The sequence below is a fragment of the Trachypithecus francoisi genome, unplaced genomic scaffold (genome assembly GCF_009764315.1).
Source record: "Trachypithecus francoisi isolate TF-2019V2 unplaced genomic scaffold, Tfra_2.0 Lachesis_group16, whole genome shotgun sequence".
NCBI lineage: Eukaryota > Metazoa > Chordata > Mammalia > Primates > Cercopithecidae > Trachypithecus > Trachypithecus francoisi.
In genome coordinates this window covers 48801939-48820362 of record NW_022681461.1, presented here as the reverse complement: position 1 = coordinate 48820362, position 18424 = coordinate 48801939, and the positions used below count along the sequence as shown (strand labels likewise).

The following is an 18424-nucleotide window of genomic DNA, read 5'->3' as shown; positions in this document are numbered from 1 at the left end:
GGGTCTCTCTTATTCTCTCCTGAGGAACATACATACCTCTGTCCAGTCTGAGAGAAGCCACTCGCTGGGACAGTCATCTTTCTTGCATGCTTGCTGGGAGGCTGGTTTTGAAGCTGAACAGAAGGTCTCAGGAAGCTCCAGGAAGCTGCCATCAGCCATACGCTGCTTGCAAAGAACCTCGCGTTTCTGAACACCCCCACCACACGTTCTGGAACACTGGGGAAGGAAAGAAGGAAGGAAGAAAAAGTAGACCCAATATGGGAAGGCAGTCTGTCTGACTGCTAATTCTTATCTTAGTTTGGCAGAGTAAAGGAAGCAAAAAAAAAAAAAAAAAAAAAAAGCACCCAGAAAAAGAAGAAAAACCAGGAATCAGCCCAAAGGATTTTGTTTCTTCTCTTTGAGATGAATTTTGTAGCAAGATCTACCCTCTCCACTTAATCCCAGGTATTTAACTAGAGCATCCAGGAATTTCTGGGGCCATTAAATCTTAGAAAGTTGCTCCTGAACTATGATTTGCAGCCCCATCCAAGACAACTGGTTTAAAAGGTTAGTATAATAGAGTGTTCAGCATATTTACGATCCAGGGAAAATAATCTGTGTTGCTTCCAGAATGAACAGGAGAGAGCTCCTGCCATCAGTATAAATTTAGAGAAATTAATTTGCAGAAAAGACAGCCCTTTCTCTGAGTGAAGGCACTCTACCACACTGAATGGGCATTAGATTTAGGGTCTGGTTTTCTTAAGAACCCGCCTGGAATATTCTTCATGCAGGATTGATGATTTCTTAGGGCAGTGGAAGCCTGAGCCACTGAAATTTGGGATGCAAGAAAAATGGCCTCATGTCAGTGGTTTTCAGAGGAACCCCAGTAAAACATTGTTTACATGTAACTGAATAGTTATGATCCAGGGGCATGAAGTGGGAGGGAGGGCCCCTGAAGCACAGACCATTGGCTATTTTCAAATATGTGTCCCTTTACAGAGCAAAGGAGTCCCCTAGCTTTTCACTGGGCATATGACATTTCAGCGTAAAGACTATATTTGCCAATCTCCCTTGAAGATAGATACAGCCATTTGACTTAATGCTGGCCAATGGGATATAAATGGAAGGGTTGCGTGTGCTTTCTGGGAAGTGCCCAAAAAGAGGGTCTGGCATCTCTTCCCTTTCTCCTCCCTGCTGGCTGCAATGTGAATGTGATGTCTGAAATGTAAGCTTCCATCTTGGGCTGTCATAAACAAAAAGTTAGAAGCCTGGCTTCCTGACTGTGAAACCACCATACCCGTTCTGGACTGTCTGTGTTTAAGTGAGGGAGGAAGACTTTTCTATCTTTTTAAAGCCAATGTTATTTTGGGTTTTCTACCACTTTCACTCAGACATAACCCTAGCTAAGAGTTCAACCCACGACTACTCTGTGGTGGGGATATTTTATTGTAAAATTTTAGGGAGCCTGCTGATTTCTTCCAGAATAGTCTCTCATCATTAGCTTGCTGCCTTTAGGCTTCCTGAGAGATCAAGCCTGGTTTTAAAAAGCCTGAGAGTTTGTGCTGAAGGACTTGCTCTGCTGGAGGAGTGCCCCTCTCAGAACTCATGGTGGTCTTTGCTTAGTAAGTTGTACTCAGAATGGCTATGGGGGATTTTGCTGGCAGTCAAGGTTATGATGGTGACACCAGTGTCCTTGGGTACAGTCAGAACATTGCTGCAGCCCAGTTTTCACCTTCTTACTCAGTGTTCTCAACCCTGCATGCACGTCAAGGTCTCCTGGGGAGCTTTTTAAAAGTACCGATGCCTGGGCCTCACTTCAGACCCAACAAATCAGAAATTCTGGGAGGTGGGTCCCAGGTACCAGTTTTTGTTTTGTTTTGTTTTTAAGAAAGATAGTATAATCTTCTTTCAAGTAATTTTTCCTCAGATAATTTTATTGTGTCTCCAGGGCTGAGAACCATGTCTCCAAATGAATGTTCCCTCACCATACCCAGTGGTAATAAACATGGAAAGGAAAATCCGGGACCCAGAGAGGTCTCTGTTAGGACCAGTGGTTGTTTGGACCCCACCCGAGCAAATATGCCATTTGTTTGCAGTTGTGAATGGCTTGAGGTCACAGAGCTAGTGGATAATGATGTTAGAAAAGTAATCAACTTTGTCTAGTTAAGTCTTTGAGTCTTAGAGTCTTTTAAATGATTCAAACCAATGGTGAGCAACCTTTTTTTTTTCCATTTCAAATTTTAAAAAATAACCATATTGAGTCCCCTAGGAAAAAGGATATATTTTCTTATTGCTGGGATCAACTACCTACCCACTGAAGCATTGAAGGCTAACAAAAAATGTGAAATGACCCTACAAGCTAGGTCTTATTTCCACTTTACAGGAAAAAAAAAAAAAGAAAAAGAAAAAGCTGAGGCTCGGAGAGGTAAACAACCCAATGAAGGTCACACAGGGGCTAGAATTGGTTTATTGCCATTCATTGCAACATTTACTGAGCTACTGGACACCATGCTCTGGACACAGCTAGAGAACAAGTCCAAACTCAGCTTCTCTCCTCTGTGGTTGTACAACTCCTGTGTGCTTTACAGACCCAAAGGAGGGTAGCGTGACTGTTGCTTCATGAGGAGGGCTCCAAGCCTGATCAGCACCAAGCCTGCCAGGAGCCTGGTCTTACTCTTTCACCCAACTGGGCTTTGCCATTCAATTCTTAGCTTCCACTCTTGTGACCATCCCTGACAGGCAGGAGCCAGCCCACAATTCAGGTTGGGGAGCAGAATTTAAAGTAGTTCGTCAACATTCTGGTGACCCTGGAAAGTTTAGGAAGTTCTCCCTAAACTCTGATTTCTGAAAGGCAACATTTAAGCCAGACCACTTGTTACTCATCACAAGTCCTACCAGCTCCTTCTAAGGGCTTTTCTAGTGTGTCCTTTGGGCTTGATTAAGAACAAAATCTATGGTCTCAGAGCAAATGATTCAAGTGACTGGCCTAAACCTTTGTCTTCTTTGTGGCTCACTTCAGTGACTCTGTGGGCTTTTCATGTATTGAAGACACAAATTTTAATTTTAGCTCTCATTTGGCAGCAATTCAATAAGACATTAAAGGATTTCCCTTCTGTAACTAATGTTGTACCCGCATAGCCTACAATAATGCCTCCCGTGGATGTTCTCAGTAAATGTCTGTGGCACTGAATTGAAGTTGGTACTTGGAAGAAATTTAAATTAGTGGCTAAGAATTCCATTTATCTAGAATAATCTTGTTGCTATGGATAACAAAGGTTTTACATTTAGTTTTACAGTCTTTTGCATGATTTTTAAGGTTCAACCTTCTCTTACTGCTGTCAAATTCTTACGTCAAACCAACAAGTTATACTATAATCAGATTAGTTATAAACTTTTCTTGTTCATTCTTTCTTTTTATAAGTAGCCAACTAACCATGTGGATTACTGACTCTGAAGGATTTGCCAAATTGGGGGACTATATTCTCCACAATACTTTCCATTCTGTGAATTACTAAGATTCTTCTATGAACTTACTGTAATTTTTCTGAAACCACAATTGTCGGAAAGAAACAAGTTTGTGCTGATAAATCAAAAATACTCTCCCCTAGGCCTACTCAACATGTCCACTTAAATGCAAATAGGCATCTTGATTTAAACATGCCTAAAATGGAACTCTTAATACTGCCCCTCCAACCTCATCCCAAACCTATTTCTCTCTCAGTCTTCCCCATTCATTTAATTGTGCCACATCCAGGGCAAAAACTTAGGCCCTTGAGTTATTCCTTTTTCTTTTTTTTTTTCTTTTTTTCTTTTTCTTTTTGAGACGGAGTCTCGCTCTGTCGCCCAGGCTGGAGTGCAATGGCCGGATCTCAGCTCACTGCAAGCTCCGCCTCCTGGGTTTACGCCATTCTCCTGCCTCAGCCTCCCGAGTAGCTGGGACTACAGGTGCCCGCCACCTCGCCCGGCTAGCTTTTTGTATTCTTTAGTAGAGACGGGGTTTCACCATGTTAGCCAGGATGGTCTCGATCTCCTGACCTCGTGATCCGCCCGTCTCGGCCTCCCAAAGTGCTGGGATTACAGGCTTGAGCCACCGCGCCCAGCCAGTTTTTCCTTTTTCTTACCCCACTTCCCCTGACATCCAATTCATGGCCAAATAAGGTCAGTTTTACTTACAAAACATATAAGCTATACTTCTAAAATACATGATGAATCAGCATACCATAATCCATCATCTCTTGCCTTTTACTGGTGCTTTGGTCTGAATGTCTGTGTCCTCCCTGCCACTCCCCTAAATTTACACGCTGAAATCCTAGCTCCCAAGGTGATAGTATTAGGAGGTGAGGACTTTTGGGAGGTGATTAGGTCATGAGGGTGGAACCCTCAAGAATGGGATGAGTATCCTTATAAAAGAGGTTCCAGAGAGCTGCCTTGCCCCTTCCATCATGTGAGGACACAGCCACAGAGCACCATCTATGAACCAGAAAGAGGGTTCTCACTAGACACCGAATCTGCCAGCACCCTGACCTTGGACTTTCTACCCTCCAGAACTGTGAGAAATAAATTTCTGTCATTGATAAACTACTCAGTCTACGGTATTCTGTTTTAGCAGCCGGAATGAACTAAGAAATAGCGTTTCTAGCAGGATATAGATGATACAATCAAATGTGATCATTTGAAAAGAGCTCCTCCCTCCTGTTGGAAACCCCATATTGTCTTCTCTACACTCTGTTCTCCACACAGTAGCAAGAGTGATGTTTTCAAAGCATAAATGTGATCACACAATTTCCATGCTTAAAACCCTCCAATGATGTTCCCTTGCAATGAGAATAAAATCTACACTCCTCTAACCCTGCCCTGCAAGCTGCTACAGATTCTGGTTCCTGCCCTGGTGGAACTTAGACCTTGTCTAACTTAAATCCTTCCAACTTTATTAATTCATTCCACATAAATTTATTAAATGTCAATCATGAACCAAGCGTGGTTCTAGGTAGGTGAATGTGTAGCAGAGCAAGAGAAGCGTCGTACACCTCTGTAATCTTATCTTTTACGACTCCCCCTTTCCCTGTATACTCCAACCAGACTTGTTTTTTGTTGTTTTGTTCCTCAAATATGTCAAGCTTGTTTCTCCCACAGGGCCTTTGCATTTGCTCTTCTTTCTACCTGCACCATTCTTCTCTTAGATCTTCATGTGGCTGAGTCTCTTGAATAATCCAGGTTCAATTCCATTCTCAGCTGTGTGGAGAGGTCATCCCTAACCTTCCTACCTAGAGTAGTCAAAGGGGTCTCTATCACCATTGCCTCATTTTATTTTTCAAAATAGCTCTCATATTTTCAGAAATTATCGCCCATTTAGACCATTAGCTCTATGAAGGAAGAGATGTTGCTTCTGTTGTTGCTTATATTAAGTGTTTGAGAATTTCATTTAAAACTTTTCCCCAGTGTATCATTACATCTTTTAAAAAAAATTAGGATTGACTGAATCCACCTCTAGTTTTCTTTCTTACACATGTTCTCTCCTTTTCCTTCTTTTACAATTAATGATTTGTTTGTTTCCCAGTAAAGAAGTGGTCAGGGTATGACCTGAACAGTGGAGTGACATTTTACAATAAGTTCTGGGAGTATATGATGTTTTGATATGATCCATAAATATTTACACTGTTGAAGATGCAGTGTATTTTTTTACTCTGAGAGAAATAATGACTGGTTCATAAAACTATTATCTCCTAAACCTCAAAATGACATCAAGCCACTTTTCATTTAATCCTTTGATTATAATTCACACTCAGATTCCTCATGGGTCCTACTGAGTCCTTCAGACATAAATAACATGTTCCCAAAGTTTCTGTTACCCAGTGATTGACATTTTAGATACTCTACTAGTGATGCTGAATTTGTAGGAGTATGGGTCTTCTCAATGAATAGTGGCTGAAGTTTTCTTTTTCTAAATATTTTATGAGGCACACAGGCTTCTGTTCAATTTGAATAAATGCTCCGAAATAAACAAGTAGTTAAATAAGAACAGTTCTCAGATTCAAGCTGTTCAGTTAGACTTTCTTAGTGAATTTGGCAATAAAGAACAATGTAGGTTAATTTTCTCTCTCTTTCAAATTGAGGAAGTAGATAATGAAAATAATTTGTCTTATTTCAAGGGTATAGATGTAACAAAATTGTACTATAGAGTGATCACTCATTGAAAATAACACAACTGGGTTATCAGTTTGCAGATAGGACTTGATTTAAGGCACAGACCTCCAACAGTATATAGGTCTGTAACAACATGATGATAAAACAGCTGCAAGAAAAGTTTCTAAAAATTGTCATTTAAAATTTTGATGTATACATAAAGCTTTTAGGATATTATCATGGTAAGAAGATAAAATCTTCTACCATGTCTAGATAAAATCTAGACTCCTGACAATGCCCTTCACTTTGATCTGCATGGACATTTCCAGCCTATTCCTTGACATACTAAAGCATGTGCCCATGCTTTAGCTACAGTGGACAATTTGCCTTTTCCTGGGCACACAGACAACCTTGTCTGCTCTGGCCTTTGATCATGTCTTTCAGTCCATGAGCAATGCCTGCCAACTCTTTGTTCATCCAGAGACTTCCAAGATGTGCTTGAAGGTCCAGCTCAAAAGCCACTTCTTGTCCTAGCTAGAGCAATAAGACAAGAGAAGGATATAAATGGCATCCAAATTGGAAAGGAAGAAGTCAAATTATCCTTGTTTGCAGATGATAGGATCTTATATTTGGAAAAACCTAAAGACTCCACAAGAAAACTATTAGAACTGATAAATTTGAATTCAGTAAATCTGCAGGGTACAAAATCAACATACAAAAATCAGTATTTCTTATGTTCAACAGTGAACAATGTGAAAAAGAAATTTAAAAAGTAATCCCACTTATAATATCCACACATAAAATTTAAAAACTAGGAATTAACCAAAGCAGTGAAATATCTCTATAATGAAAAGTATAAGACACGGATGAAATAAATTGAAGAGGACATAAAAAAATGGGAAAAGATTCCATGTTTATGGATTGGAAGGATTAATATTGTTAAAATATCCTTACTACCCAAGGCAATCTACAGATTCAGTGCAATTCCTGTCAAAATATCAAAAAAAGTCTTCACAGAAATAGAAAAAAATCCTAAAATTTATATGGAACCACAAAAGATCCAGAATAACCAAAGCTATCCTAAGTAAAAAAACAAAACAAAACTGGAGGAATCACATTATCTGACTCCAAATTATGCTACAGAGCAATAGTATCATCTATAGCATGGTACTGACATAAAAACAGACATATACACCAATGGAATAGAATAGAGAACCCAGAAACAGAACTATAGAGCTACAGTAAACTCATTTTCAACAAAGGTGCCAAGAACATACACTGGGGAAAAGACAGTTTCTTCAATGAATGGTGCTTGGAAAACTGGGTATCTCTATGCAGAAGAATGAAAATAGACCCCTATCTCTTGCCATATACAAAAATTAAATAAAATGAATTAAACACTTAAATCGAACTCAAACAAAGAAGCTACTACAAGAAAACATTGGGGGAAATCTCCAGGACATTGGTCTAGACAAAAATTTCTTGAGCAATACCCCTCAAGCACAGGCAAACATAAACAAATGGGATCACAAGTTAAAAAGCTTCTGCACAGCAAAGGAAACAGTCAACAAAGTGAAATGACAACCCACAGAATGGCAGTAAATATTTGCAAACTACCCTGACAAGGGAGTAATAACCAGAATATATAATGAGCTCAAAAAACTCTGTAGGAAAAAATCTAATAATTCAATCAAAAGATGGGCAAAAGATCTGACTAGACATTTCTCAAGAAGACACAATGGCAAACAGGCATATGAAAAGGTGCTCAACATCACTGATCATCAGAGAAACGCAAATCAAAACTACAATGGAATAGCAAGATCCGCACCAAGATGGCTGAATAGGAATAGCTCCAGCCTCCAGCTCCCAGCGTGAGTGACACAGAAGATGGGTGATTACCACATTTCCAACTGAGGTACTGGGTTCATCTCACTGGGGCGTGTCAGACAGTGGGTGCAGGACAGTGGGTGCAGCCCAATGAGCAAGAGCCGAAGCAGGGCGAGGCATCACCTCACCTGGGAAGTGCAAGGGGGAAGGAAATTCCCTTTCCCAGCCAAGGTAAACTGTGACACACAACACCTGGAAAATTGGGTCACTCCCACCCTAATACTGTGCTTTACCACGGGTCTTAGCAAATGGCACACCGGGAGATTATATCCCACGCCTGGCTCAGGGGGTCCCATGCCCACGGAGCCTCCCTCATTGCTAGCACAGCCGTCTGAGATCTAACTGCAAGGCAGCAGTGAGGCTGGGGCAGGGGCACCCACCATTACTGAGACTTTAGTAGGTAAACAAAGCAGCTAGGAAGCTCTAACTGGGTAGAGCCCACTGTAGCTCAAGGAGGCCTGCCTGCCTCTGGAGACTCCACCTCTGGGGTCAGGGCATAGCCAAACAAAAGGCAGCAGAAACCTCTGCAGATGTAAATGCCCCTGTCTGACAGCTTTGAAGAGAGTAGTGGTTTTACCAGCACGGAGTTTGAGATCTGAGAATGGACAGACTGCTGAAGTGGGTCCCTGACCCCCAAGTAGCCTAACTGGGAGACATCCCCAACTAGGGGCAGACTGACACCTCACACCTCACACGGCTGGGTACACCTCTGAGATGAAGCTTCCAGAGTAACGATCAGACAGCAACATTTGCTGTTCAGCAATATTCACTCTTGTACAGCCTCCACTGCTGATACCCAGGCAAACAGGGTCTGGAGTGGACCTCAAGCAAACTCCAACAGACCTGCAGCTGAGGGTCCTGACTGTTAGAAGGAAAACTAACGAACAGAAAGGACATCCACACCAAAACCCCATCTGTATGTCACCATCATGAAAGACCAAAGGTAGATAAAACCATAAAGATGGGGAAAAAGCAGTACAGAAAAGCTGGAAATTCTAAAAATCAGACCACCTCTCTCCTTCCAAAGGAACACAGCTCCTTGCCAGCAACAGAACAAAGCTGGATGGAGAATGTCTTTGATGAGTTGAGAGAAGAAGACTTCAGACAATCAAACTTCTCCGAGCTAAAGGAGGAATTATGAACCCAGCGCAAAGAGATTAAAAACATTGAAAAAATATTTGACGAAGGGCTAATTAGAATAACCAATGCAGAAAAGTCCTTAAATGACCTGATAAAGATGAAAACCATGACATGGGAACTACATGACAAATGTACAAGCTTCAGTAACTGACTCGATCAACTGGAAAAACGGGTATCACTGATTGAAGATCAAATGAATGAAATGAACTGAGAAGAGAAGTTAAGAGAAAAAATAGTAAAAAGAAATGAACAAAGGTCCAAGAAATAAGGGACTATGTGAAAAGACCAAATCTACGTCTGATTGGTGTGCCTGAAAGTGATGGGGAGAACAGAACTAAGTTGGAAAACACTCTGCAGGACATTATCCAAGAGAACTTCCCCAACCTACCAAGGCTGGCCAACATTCAAATTCAGGAAATACAGAGAACGCCTCAAAGATACTCCTCGAGAAGAGCAACTACAAGATGCATAATTGTCAGATTCACCAAAGTTGAACTGAAGGAAAAAATGTTAAGGACAGCCAGAGAGAAAGGTCGGGTTACCCACAAAGTGAAGCTCATCAGACTAACAGCAGATCTCTCAGCAGAAACTCTCCAAGCCAGAAGAGAGTGGGGGCCAATATTCAACATTCTTAAAGAAAAGAATTTTCAACCCAGAATTTCATATCCAGACAAACGAAGTTTCATAAGTGAAGGAGAAATCAAATCCTTTACAGACAAGCAAATGCTGAGAGATTTTGTCACCGCCAGGCCTGCCCTATAAGAGCTCCTGAAGGAAGCTTCCACTAAACATGGAAAGGAACAACCAGTACCAGCCACTGCAAAAACATGCCAAAATGTAAAGTGCATCGACGCTAGGAAGAAACTGCATCAATTAATGAACAAAATAACCAGCTAACATCGTAAGGACAGGAACAAGTTCACACATAACAATACTAACCTTAAATGTAAATGGGCTAAATGCTCCAATTAAATGACACAGTCTGGCAAATTCGATAAAGAGTCAAGACCCATCAGTTTGCTGTATCCAGGAGAACCATCTCACATGCAGAGACACACATAGGCTCAAAATAAAGGGATGGAGGAAGATCTACCAAGCAAATGGAAAACAAAAAAAGGCAGGGGTTGCAATCCTAGTCTCTGATAAAACAGACTTTAAACCAACAAAGATCAAAAGAGACAAACAGGGCCATTACATAATGGTAAAGGGATCAATTCAACAAGAAGAACTAATTATCTTAAATATATATGCACCCAATACAGGAGCACCCAGATTCATAAAGCAAGTCCTTAGAGACTTACAAAGAGACTTAGACTCCCATACAATAATAATGGGAGACTTCAACACCCCACTGTCAACATTAGACAGATCAACGAGACAAAGTTAACAAGGATATCCAGGAATTGAACTCATCTCTGCACCAAGGGGACCTAATAGACATATCTACAGAACTCTCCACCCCAAATCAACAGAATATACATTTTTCTCAGCACCACATCGCACTTATTCCAAAATTGACCACATCGTTGGAAGTAAAGCACTCCTCAGCAAATGTACAAGAACAGAAATTATAACAAACTATCTCTCAGACCACAGTGCAATCAAACTAGAACTCAGCACTAAGAAGCTCAATCAAAACCGCTCAACTACATGGAAACTGAACAACCTGCTCCTGAATGACTACTGGGTACATAATAAAATGAAGGCAGAAATAAAGATGTTCTTTGAAACCAATGAGAACAAAGATACAACATACCAGAATCTCTGGGACACATTTAAAGCAGTGTGTAGAGGGAAATTTATAGCACTAAATGCCCACAAGTGAAAGCAGGAAAGATCTAAAATTGAAACCCTAACATCACAATTAAAAGAACTAGAGAAGCAAGAGCAAACACATTCAAAAGCTAGCAGAAGGCAAGAAATAATTAAGATCAGAGCAGAACTGAAGGAGATAGAGACACAAAAATCCCTCCAAAAAAATCAATGAATCCAGGAGCTGGTTTTTTGAACAGATCAACAAAATTGATAGACTGCTAGCAAAACTAATAAAGAAGAAAATAGAGAAGAATCAAATAGATGCAATAAAAAATGATAAAGGGGATATCACCACCGACCCCACAGAAATACAAACTACCATCAGAGAATGCTACAAATACCTCTACGCAAATAAACTAGAAAACCTAGAAGAAATAGATAAATTCTTGGACACATACACTTTCCCAAGACTAAACCAGAAAGAAGTTGAATCCCTGAATAGACCAATAACAGGCTCTGAAATTGAGGCAATAATTAATAGCCTACCAACCAAAAACAGTCCAGGACCAGATGGATTCACAGCAGAATTCTACCACAGGTACAAGGAGGAGCTGGTACCATTCCTTCTGAAATTATTCCAATCAATAGAAAAAGAGGGAATCCTCCCTAACTCTTTTTATGAGGCCAACATCATCCTGATACCAAAGCCTGGCAGAGACACAACAGAAAAGCAGAATTTTAGACCAATATCTCTGATGAACATCCATGCAAAAATCCTCAATAAAATACTGGCAAATCGAATCCAACAGCACATCAAAAAGCTTATCCCCCAAGCTTATCCAGGCTTCATCCCTGGGATGCAAGGCTGGTTCAACATATGCAAATCAATAAACGTAATCCAGCATATAAAGAGAACCAAAGACAAAAACCACATGATTATCGCAATAGATGCAGAAAAGGCCTTTGACAAAATTCAACAGTTCTTCATGCTAAAAACTCTCAATAAATTCAGTATTGATGGAACATATCTCAAAATAATAAGAGCTATTTATGACAAACCCACAGCCAATATACTGAATAGGCAAAAACTGCAAGCATTCCCTTTGAAAACTGGCACAAGACAGGGATGCCCTCTCTCACCACTCCTATTCAACATAGTGTTGGAAGTTCTGGCCAGGGCAATCAGGCAAGAGAAAGAAATAAAGGACATTCAATTAGGAAAAGAGGAAGTCAAATTGTCCCTGTTTGCAGATGACATGATTGTATATTTAGAAAATCCCATCGTCTCAGCCCAAAATCTCCTTAAGCTGATAAATGCAACTTCAGCAAAGTCTCAGGATACAAAATCAATGTGCAAAAGTCACTAGCATTCTTATACACCAAAAACAGACAGAGAGCCAAATCATGAGTGAACTCCATTCACAATAGCTTCAAAGAGAATAAGATACCTAGGAATCCAACTTACAAGGGATGTGAAAGACCTCTTCAAGGAGAACTACAAATCACTACTCAATGAAATAAAAGAGGACACAAACAAATGGAAGAACATTCCATGCTCATGGATAGGAAGAATCAATATCATGAAAATGGCCATACTGCCCAAGGTAATTTATATATTCAATGCCATCCCCATCAAGCTACCAATGACTTTCTTCACAGAATTGGAAAAAAACTACTTTAAAGCTCATATGGAACCAAAAAAGAGCCTGCATTGCCAAGACAGTCCTAAGCCAAAAGAACAAAGCTGGAGGCATCACACTACCTGACTTCAAACTATACTACAAGGCTACAATAACCAAAACAGCATGGTACTGGTACCAAAACAGAGATATAGACCAATAGAACAAAACAGAATCCTCAGAAATAATACCACACATACAGCCATCTGATCTTTCTTTGACAAACCTGACAAAAACAAAAAATGGGGAAAGGATTCCCTATTTAATTAATGGTGCTGGGAAAATTGGCTTGCCATATGTAGAAAGCTGAAACTGGATCCCTTCCTTACACCGTATACAAGAATTAATTCAAGATGGATTAGAGACTTAAATGTTAGACCTAAAACCATAAAAACCCTAGAAGAAAACCTAGGCAATACCATTCAGGACATAGGCATGGGCAAGGACTTCATGTCTAAAACACCAAAAGCAACAGCAACAAAAGCCCAAATTGACAAATGGGATCTAATTAAACTAAAGAGCTTCTGCACAGCAAAAGAAACTACCATCAGAGTGAACAGGCAACCTACAGAATGGGAGAACATTTTTGCAATCTACTCATCTGACAAAGGGCTAATATCCAGAACCTACAAAGAACTCAAACAAATTTACAAGAAAAAAACAACTCCATCAAAAAGTGGGAAAAAGATATGAACAGACACTTCTCAAAAGAAGACTTTTATGCAGCCAACAGACACATGAAAAAATGCTCGTCATCACTCGCCATCAGAGAAATGCAAATCAAAACCACAATGAGATACCATCTCACACCAGTTAGAATGGCAATCATTAAAAAGTCGGGAAACAACAGGTGCTGGAGAGGATGTGGAGAAATAGGAACACTTTTAAGCTGTTGGTGGGACTGTAAACTAGTTCAACCATGTGGAAGACAGTGTGGCGATTCCTCAAGGATCTAGAACTAGAAATACCATTTGACCCAGCTATCCCATTACTGGGTATATACCCAAAGGATTATAAGTCATGCTGCTATAAAGATACATGCACACATATGTTTATTGTGGCACTATTCACAATAGCAAAGACTTGGGACCAACCCAAATGTCCATCAATGACAGACTGGATAAAGACAATGTGGCACATATACACCATGGAATACTATGCAGCCATAAAAAGGATGATTTAATGTCCTTTTTAGGGACAGGGATGCAGCTGGAAATCATCATTCTCAGCAAACTATCGCAGGAACAGAAAACCAAACACCACATGTTCTCACTCATAGGTGGGAATTGAACAATGAGATCACTTGGACACAGGAAAGGGAACATCACACACTGGGGCCTGTCATCGGGTGTGGGGACAGGGGAGGGATAGCATTAGGAGATATACCTAATGTAAATGATGAGTTAATGGGTGCAGCACACCACCGTGGCACATATATACATATGTAACAACACTGCACGTTGTGCACATGTACCCTAGAACTTAAAAGTATATATATATAAAAAAAAAACTACAATGAGATATCACCTCACCCCAGTTAAAATGGCTTTTATCCAAAAGACAGGCAATAATAAATGCTGGAGAGGATGTGGACCAAAGGGAACCCTTGTACACTGCTGGTGGGAATGTAAATTAGTACAACCACTAGGGAGAACAGCTTGGAGGTTCCTTAAAAAAGTAAAAATTGAGCTACCATATGATCCAGCAATCACACTGCTGGATATATACCCAAAAGAAAGGAAATCAGTATATCAGGGAGATATCTGCTCTACTGTGTTTGTTGCAGTATTTTTTTTTTTTTTTTTTTACAATAGCTAAGATTTGGAAGCAACCTAAGTGTCTGTCAACAGACGAACTGATAAAGAAAATGTGGTACATATACACAATGGAGTACTATTCAGACATAAAAAGAATGAGATCCAGTCATTTGCAACAACCTGGATGGAACTGGAGGTTAATATGTTAACTGAAATAAGTCAGGCACAGAAAGGCAAACATCACATGTTTTCACTTATTTGCAGGATCTAAAAATCAAAACAATTGAACTCATATATATGGGACATGTCCATGGAAGAAGTTGGTCCATGGAAGAGTGGAAGAAGGATGGTTACCAGAGACTGGGAAGGGTAGTGAGGGGCTGAGAGGGAGGGTCGGGTGGTTAATAGGTACAAAAATATATAATAGAATGAATAAGACCTACTATTTGATAGCACAATAGGGTGACTATAGTCAATAATAACTGTAGATTTTTTAAAAAACTTAAAGTCTTTAATTGGGTTGTTTGTAACTCAATGGATAAGTGTTTGAGGGGATGGATGGATGCCTCATTCTTCAAGACGTACTTATTTCACATTACATACCTGTATCAAAACATCTCATGTACCCCATAAATACATATACTGACTATTGCTCACAAAAATTAATTTAAAATAATTATTTTTTAAAAGGCCACTTCTTTATTAAAGCCTCCTCTAACCACTCTGCATTTTGGCAAACAGATCACCTCCAACCCACCCTGACCTAGAAGAGTATCTTATCTCTTCTCTAAGGGGCTCATCGTTTATGTGCCTGCTATTTTCCTCTCCCTCCCTGCATGCACACAAGATTATGAGTCTTTTGAGGAAAGGGAATTCATTCATCTTTATATTCCCCAGAGCCTAGTAGAGTATCTGGCAAAGAGCATGCACTTCATAAATGTTTGTTGAATTGATGATTGGATGAGCAAAAGAGCTCCAAATCCAGATGTTAAAAAGATGTAAAACAAGTATCCCGCTGATGGGCTGATCATCCACCTTTTATCAGGCTGTTTTATCGTTAGCCAGGAGCTGCTTCACAGTAAGGCAGCAGTGGGTTTCAGCCAGTGACGGTGTGGGCTCTGCTGGAGACTCTGACGCTCCAGGTATGGGAGGCAGCCATCTAGCTGAGTAAATGTCAGGGATTTTGCTCCTAAATGCTTGTCTTGTCTGTGTTCTCAAATTTTCTGCAGTGTGTTTGCATTGATGAAAGGTATTTTTAGAAATTTTAAAAACTTGTAGAAGATGAATTTCAAAGGAGTCAAGGTTCCAAAGTCTGTGATGACTTTGTGAATGTGCTAAGATGACCTGGTGAGGCCAACAGTTCTTATGCAAGAGGCAGGATGCAAAGAAAAAAATGTTTCCAAAGCAGCAATGGCAAGAGAAATGTAATGAAATTAAATAAAAAATGTTTGCCTTTATGAGTCATCATTTAAAATAATATTCTAGTATGAAGAGATAAATCTCCAGTAAGGGGTATTATTTTTAAACATATGCAATAAGCAAAACAAATAACAAAAATAGTATTTATATTGCTTATACCAGCTGCCATACACGTTTCATAATATGAGGTCATGGGTTCACTTTTATAAGAAAAGTAAAAAATACACAATAAGGAAAACAATTATGTCTCTACACAAAAAATGTAATGGCCCAAGTGTCCTTTATTTTTAAAGATTTTCCCATGATAAGTACATTAATAAATTCTGCCTGTATTGGAATTTCTGATTTCTTCTTGGTAGTTTAATTTACTGAGAGCTGAGTTGATTTCCTTGACACTTTTACTAATATTATTGAACCCAACACAAAGTGATGTTTATGTTTTGTTTGTAAGGTCAACTTTCCACTTAACATAATGGACTCTGCACTCTGCGTACAACTTCCAACTCACTTCATTTGTTTCCTCATTCACTTATTCATTCTTTCACCAAACATTTTTTAAGTACCCACTGAGTGCTAGGCACTGTACTGGATGCTGGGGACTTATAAAAAATGATTACTAAGCCTCAGGTATTTGCAGTCCAGTGAGGGAGAAAAAGTTAGTATACAATGTGATCAGTTTTACAAAAAGGGAATACAACAAAGAGTGCAATTAAATCTTTCTGGGAAACTTGGGGAAGCTCTAGAGAGTAATGGGACATGAGCAGTCTCCAGGGAGATGAGGATGTGGCATAGTCAGACTGTATGTACGCACTCAAGGTGCGAAGGGACTTGGCATGTTCAGATGACTCAGAGCAGTCCTTAGACGGTGCACCATTGGGTCCATGAAAAAGAGTAGGTGGAAAATTATTCCGAGACATTAGATTAGGGGCACATGGTGAAGTGGCTTTGGATATAATCTTAAAACCATGGAGTATCAATAGGGGTTTCAAAGCAGGGGGTAACAGGATCCAATTTGTTGAAAATGACTCAGGCAGCATAGGCCAGTAAGTGCCAAACAATACTGCTTTGTGAGGTATTAATAGGTATGCCATGGAGAAGGGGCTTTCTGGTTAAATAAGTATGTGTAACACTGCGTACCATAACCCTGTGCAGGGGTTCTCATTGCATATTAATGTTTTAAAGGCTGGAAGAGAGACCCTGTGGTAAAGAATCATCAATACCAAGTTGGGAAACACTGGATGAGAGTTAGGCAAGATGAGACAAGGAGATCAAGTAAAAGACTGTAAGGGTTTGATGAGTTAATTGTAAGGAGAGGGATTAGAAAGGAAGAGAGTGGTGGGGGAGATATAGAAGATGGAATACAACAGGGTATAGATGTTGACTAAGCGTGAAGGATGCGTGAGGCTGATAATGGCTCGAGTTTCCAGGTAGAAAGCAGGACAGATGGTGGTGTCACCCATACGATAATGATCAATGACGAAAGACCAGGTTAATAGGGGAAGGGGTGGCAGGCAGCTGTGTATCAAGCTTGGAGTCAGACCTTTGGAGTTTGAGGTAACTTAGCAACATGTGAGACTGAGGGAGCCCAAAGGCAGCTGGACACAGTGCTATGTACACAGTCGAGGTCATAGCTGAGCCAAACTGAATTAGGACCTAGGGAAAGAAAGAAACATGAGAACTGGAATCTCACTTACTAAACATAATTATTAAAATGAGAACAGAAGTCTTTGGCCATTTTGGGGATTAGAATTCCCTTGTTCATCTAGTCTCAATTAAGCTTTCTTGACTCTGGAAGTACAAGGGGTGTACACTGTACCTTCAAGGTTTCATGTTCTTGTTATGGTGTGAAGCAAGGGGCTGCACACCCATCAACATCAGAGCAATTATGCCAAACAGCTTCCTGCTAATAAATCAAAACAAAAACAACCACATGTGAAGCTGGACCTTCAATTTGTTTTGCTATGTTTATTGCTGCCTCTAAAGATAGGATCAAGTGTCCATTTCCTTATGAAACACACTATTGAAAATGAGATAAACATCCTAAGAGTTTTTTCCTCCCTGGGAGAGAAAATTTTCAATAAATATAGCCTCTAACTTATGTGGATTTATATTTTAGTCACTGGAATATAACAAAACTGATTACTATGTGACTCTGCCAGAATTCTGTCCTCTAATCCCAACCAAAGGTATTTTTGTCTTTGCTTGAATGTATGTAGGTGTGTTTAAATCTAGAAAATGAAAATTTTAATTCTCAGACATTTATAGTTATCATTAAAATTCCCTTTTTCTTTATATCACTAGCAGGGACTCCTCTCCCTTATGCTTTTTCACACAGCTGAACTGCAGGCATTTGAATGTGACCTCGATTAAGAAAGGTTTAGAGGGAAATGGCAACACAATCACAGTGTTAAGCAAGGCAGGGATCCGGAGAGTGTGGCGATTGTTTCTGTCTCTGCACAGATGTGTGCAATATGTATGTACAGTTGGGTGGACGCAATCTTGAACATAAAACATATGCAATATAGAGAAATATAAATTATGTTTCAAAGTGGACCACTTCATTTCAGTTTAACCCTTCAGCACCTTTTTTCTTCAATTCCTCATTTCAATTTAATTTTTAGAACAAAAATGAAGGAATATTGATGCATATGATGTATACCTTGATATATTAGACGCAGAGAGGCA

At 39.8% G+C, this 18424-nt stretch overlaps 1 protein-coding gene across 2 annotated transcripts in view; it reads right to left on the bottom strand.

Annotated features, from left to right (window-relative positions):
• Positions 1-18424, bottom strand: part of ADAMTSL1 (ADAMTS like 1) — a 979130-nt gene that overhangs the window by 130468 nt on the left and 830238 nt on the right. For both annotated transcript variants that reach the window (XM_033237422.1, XM_033237423.1), the window contains one exon: positions 37-216. In XM_033237422.1, the coding sequence (XP_033093313.1) occupies positions 37-216 (180 nt within the window). The remainder of the gene's footprint in view (positions 1-36; positions 217-18424) is intronic.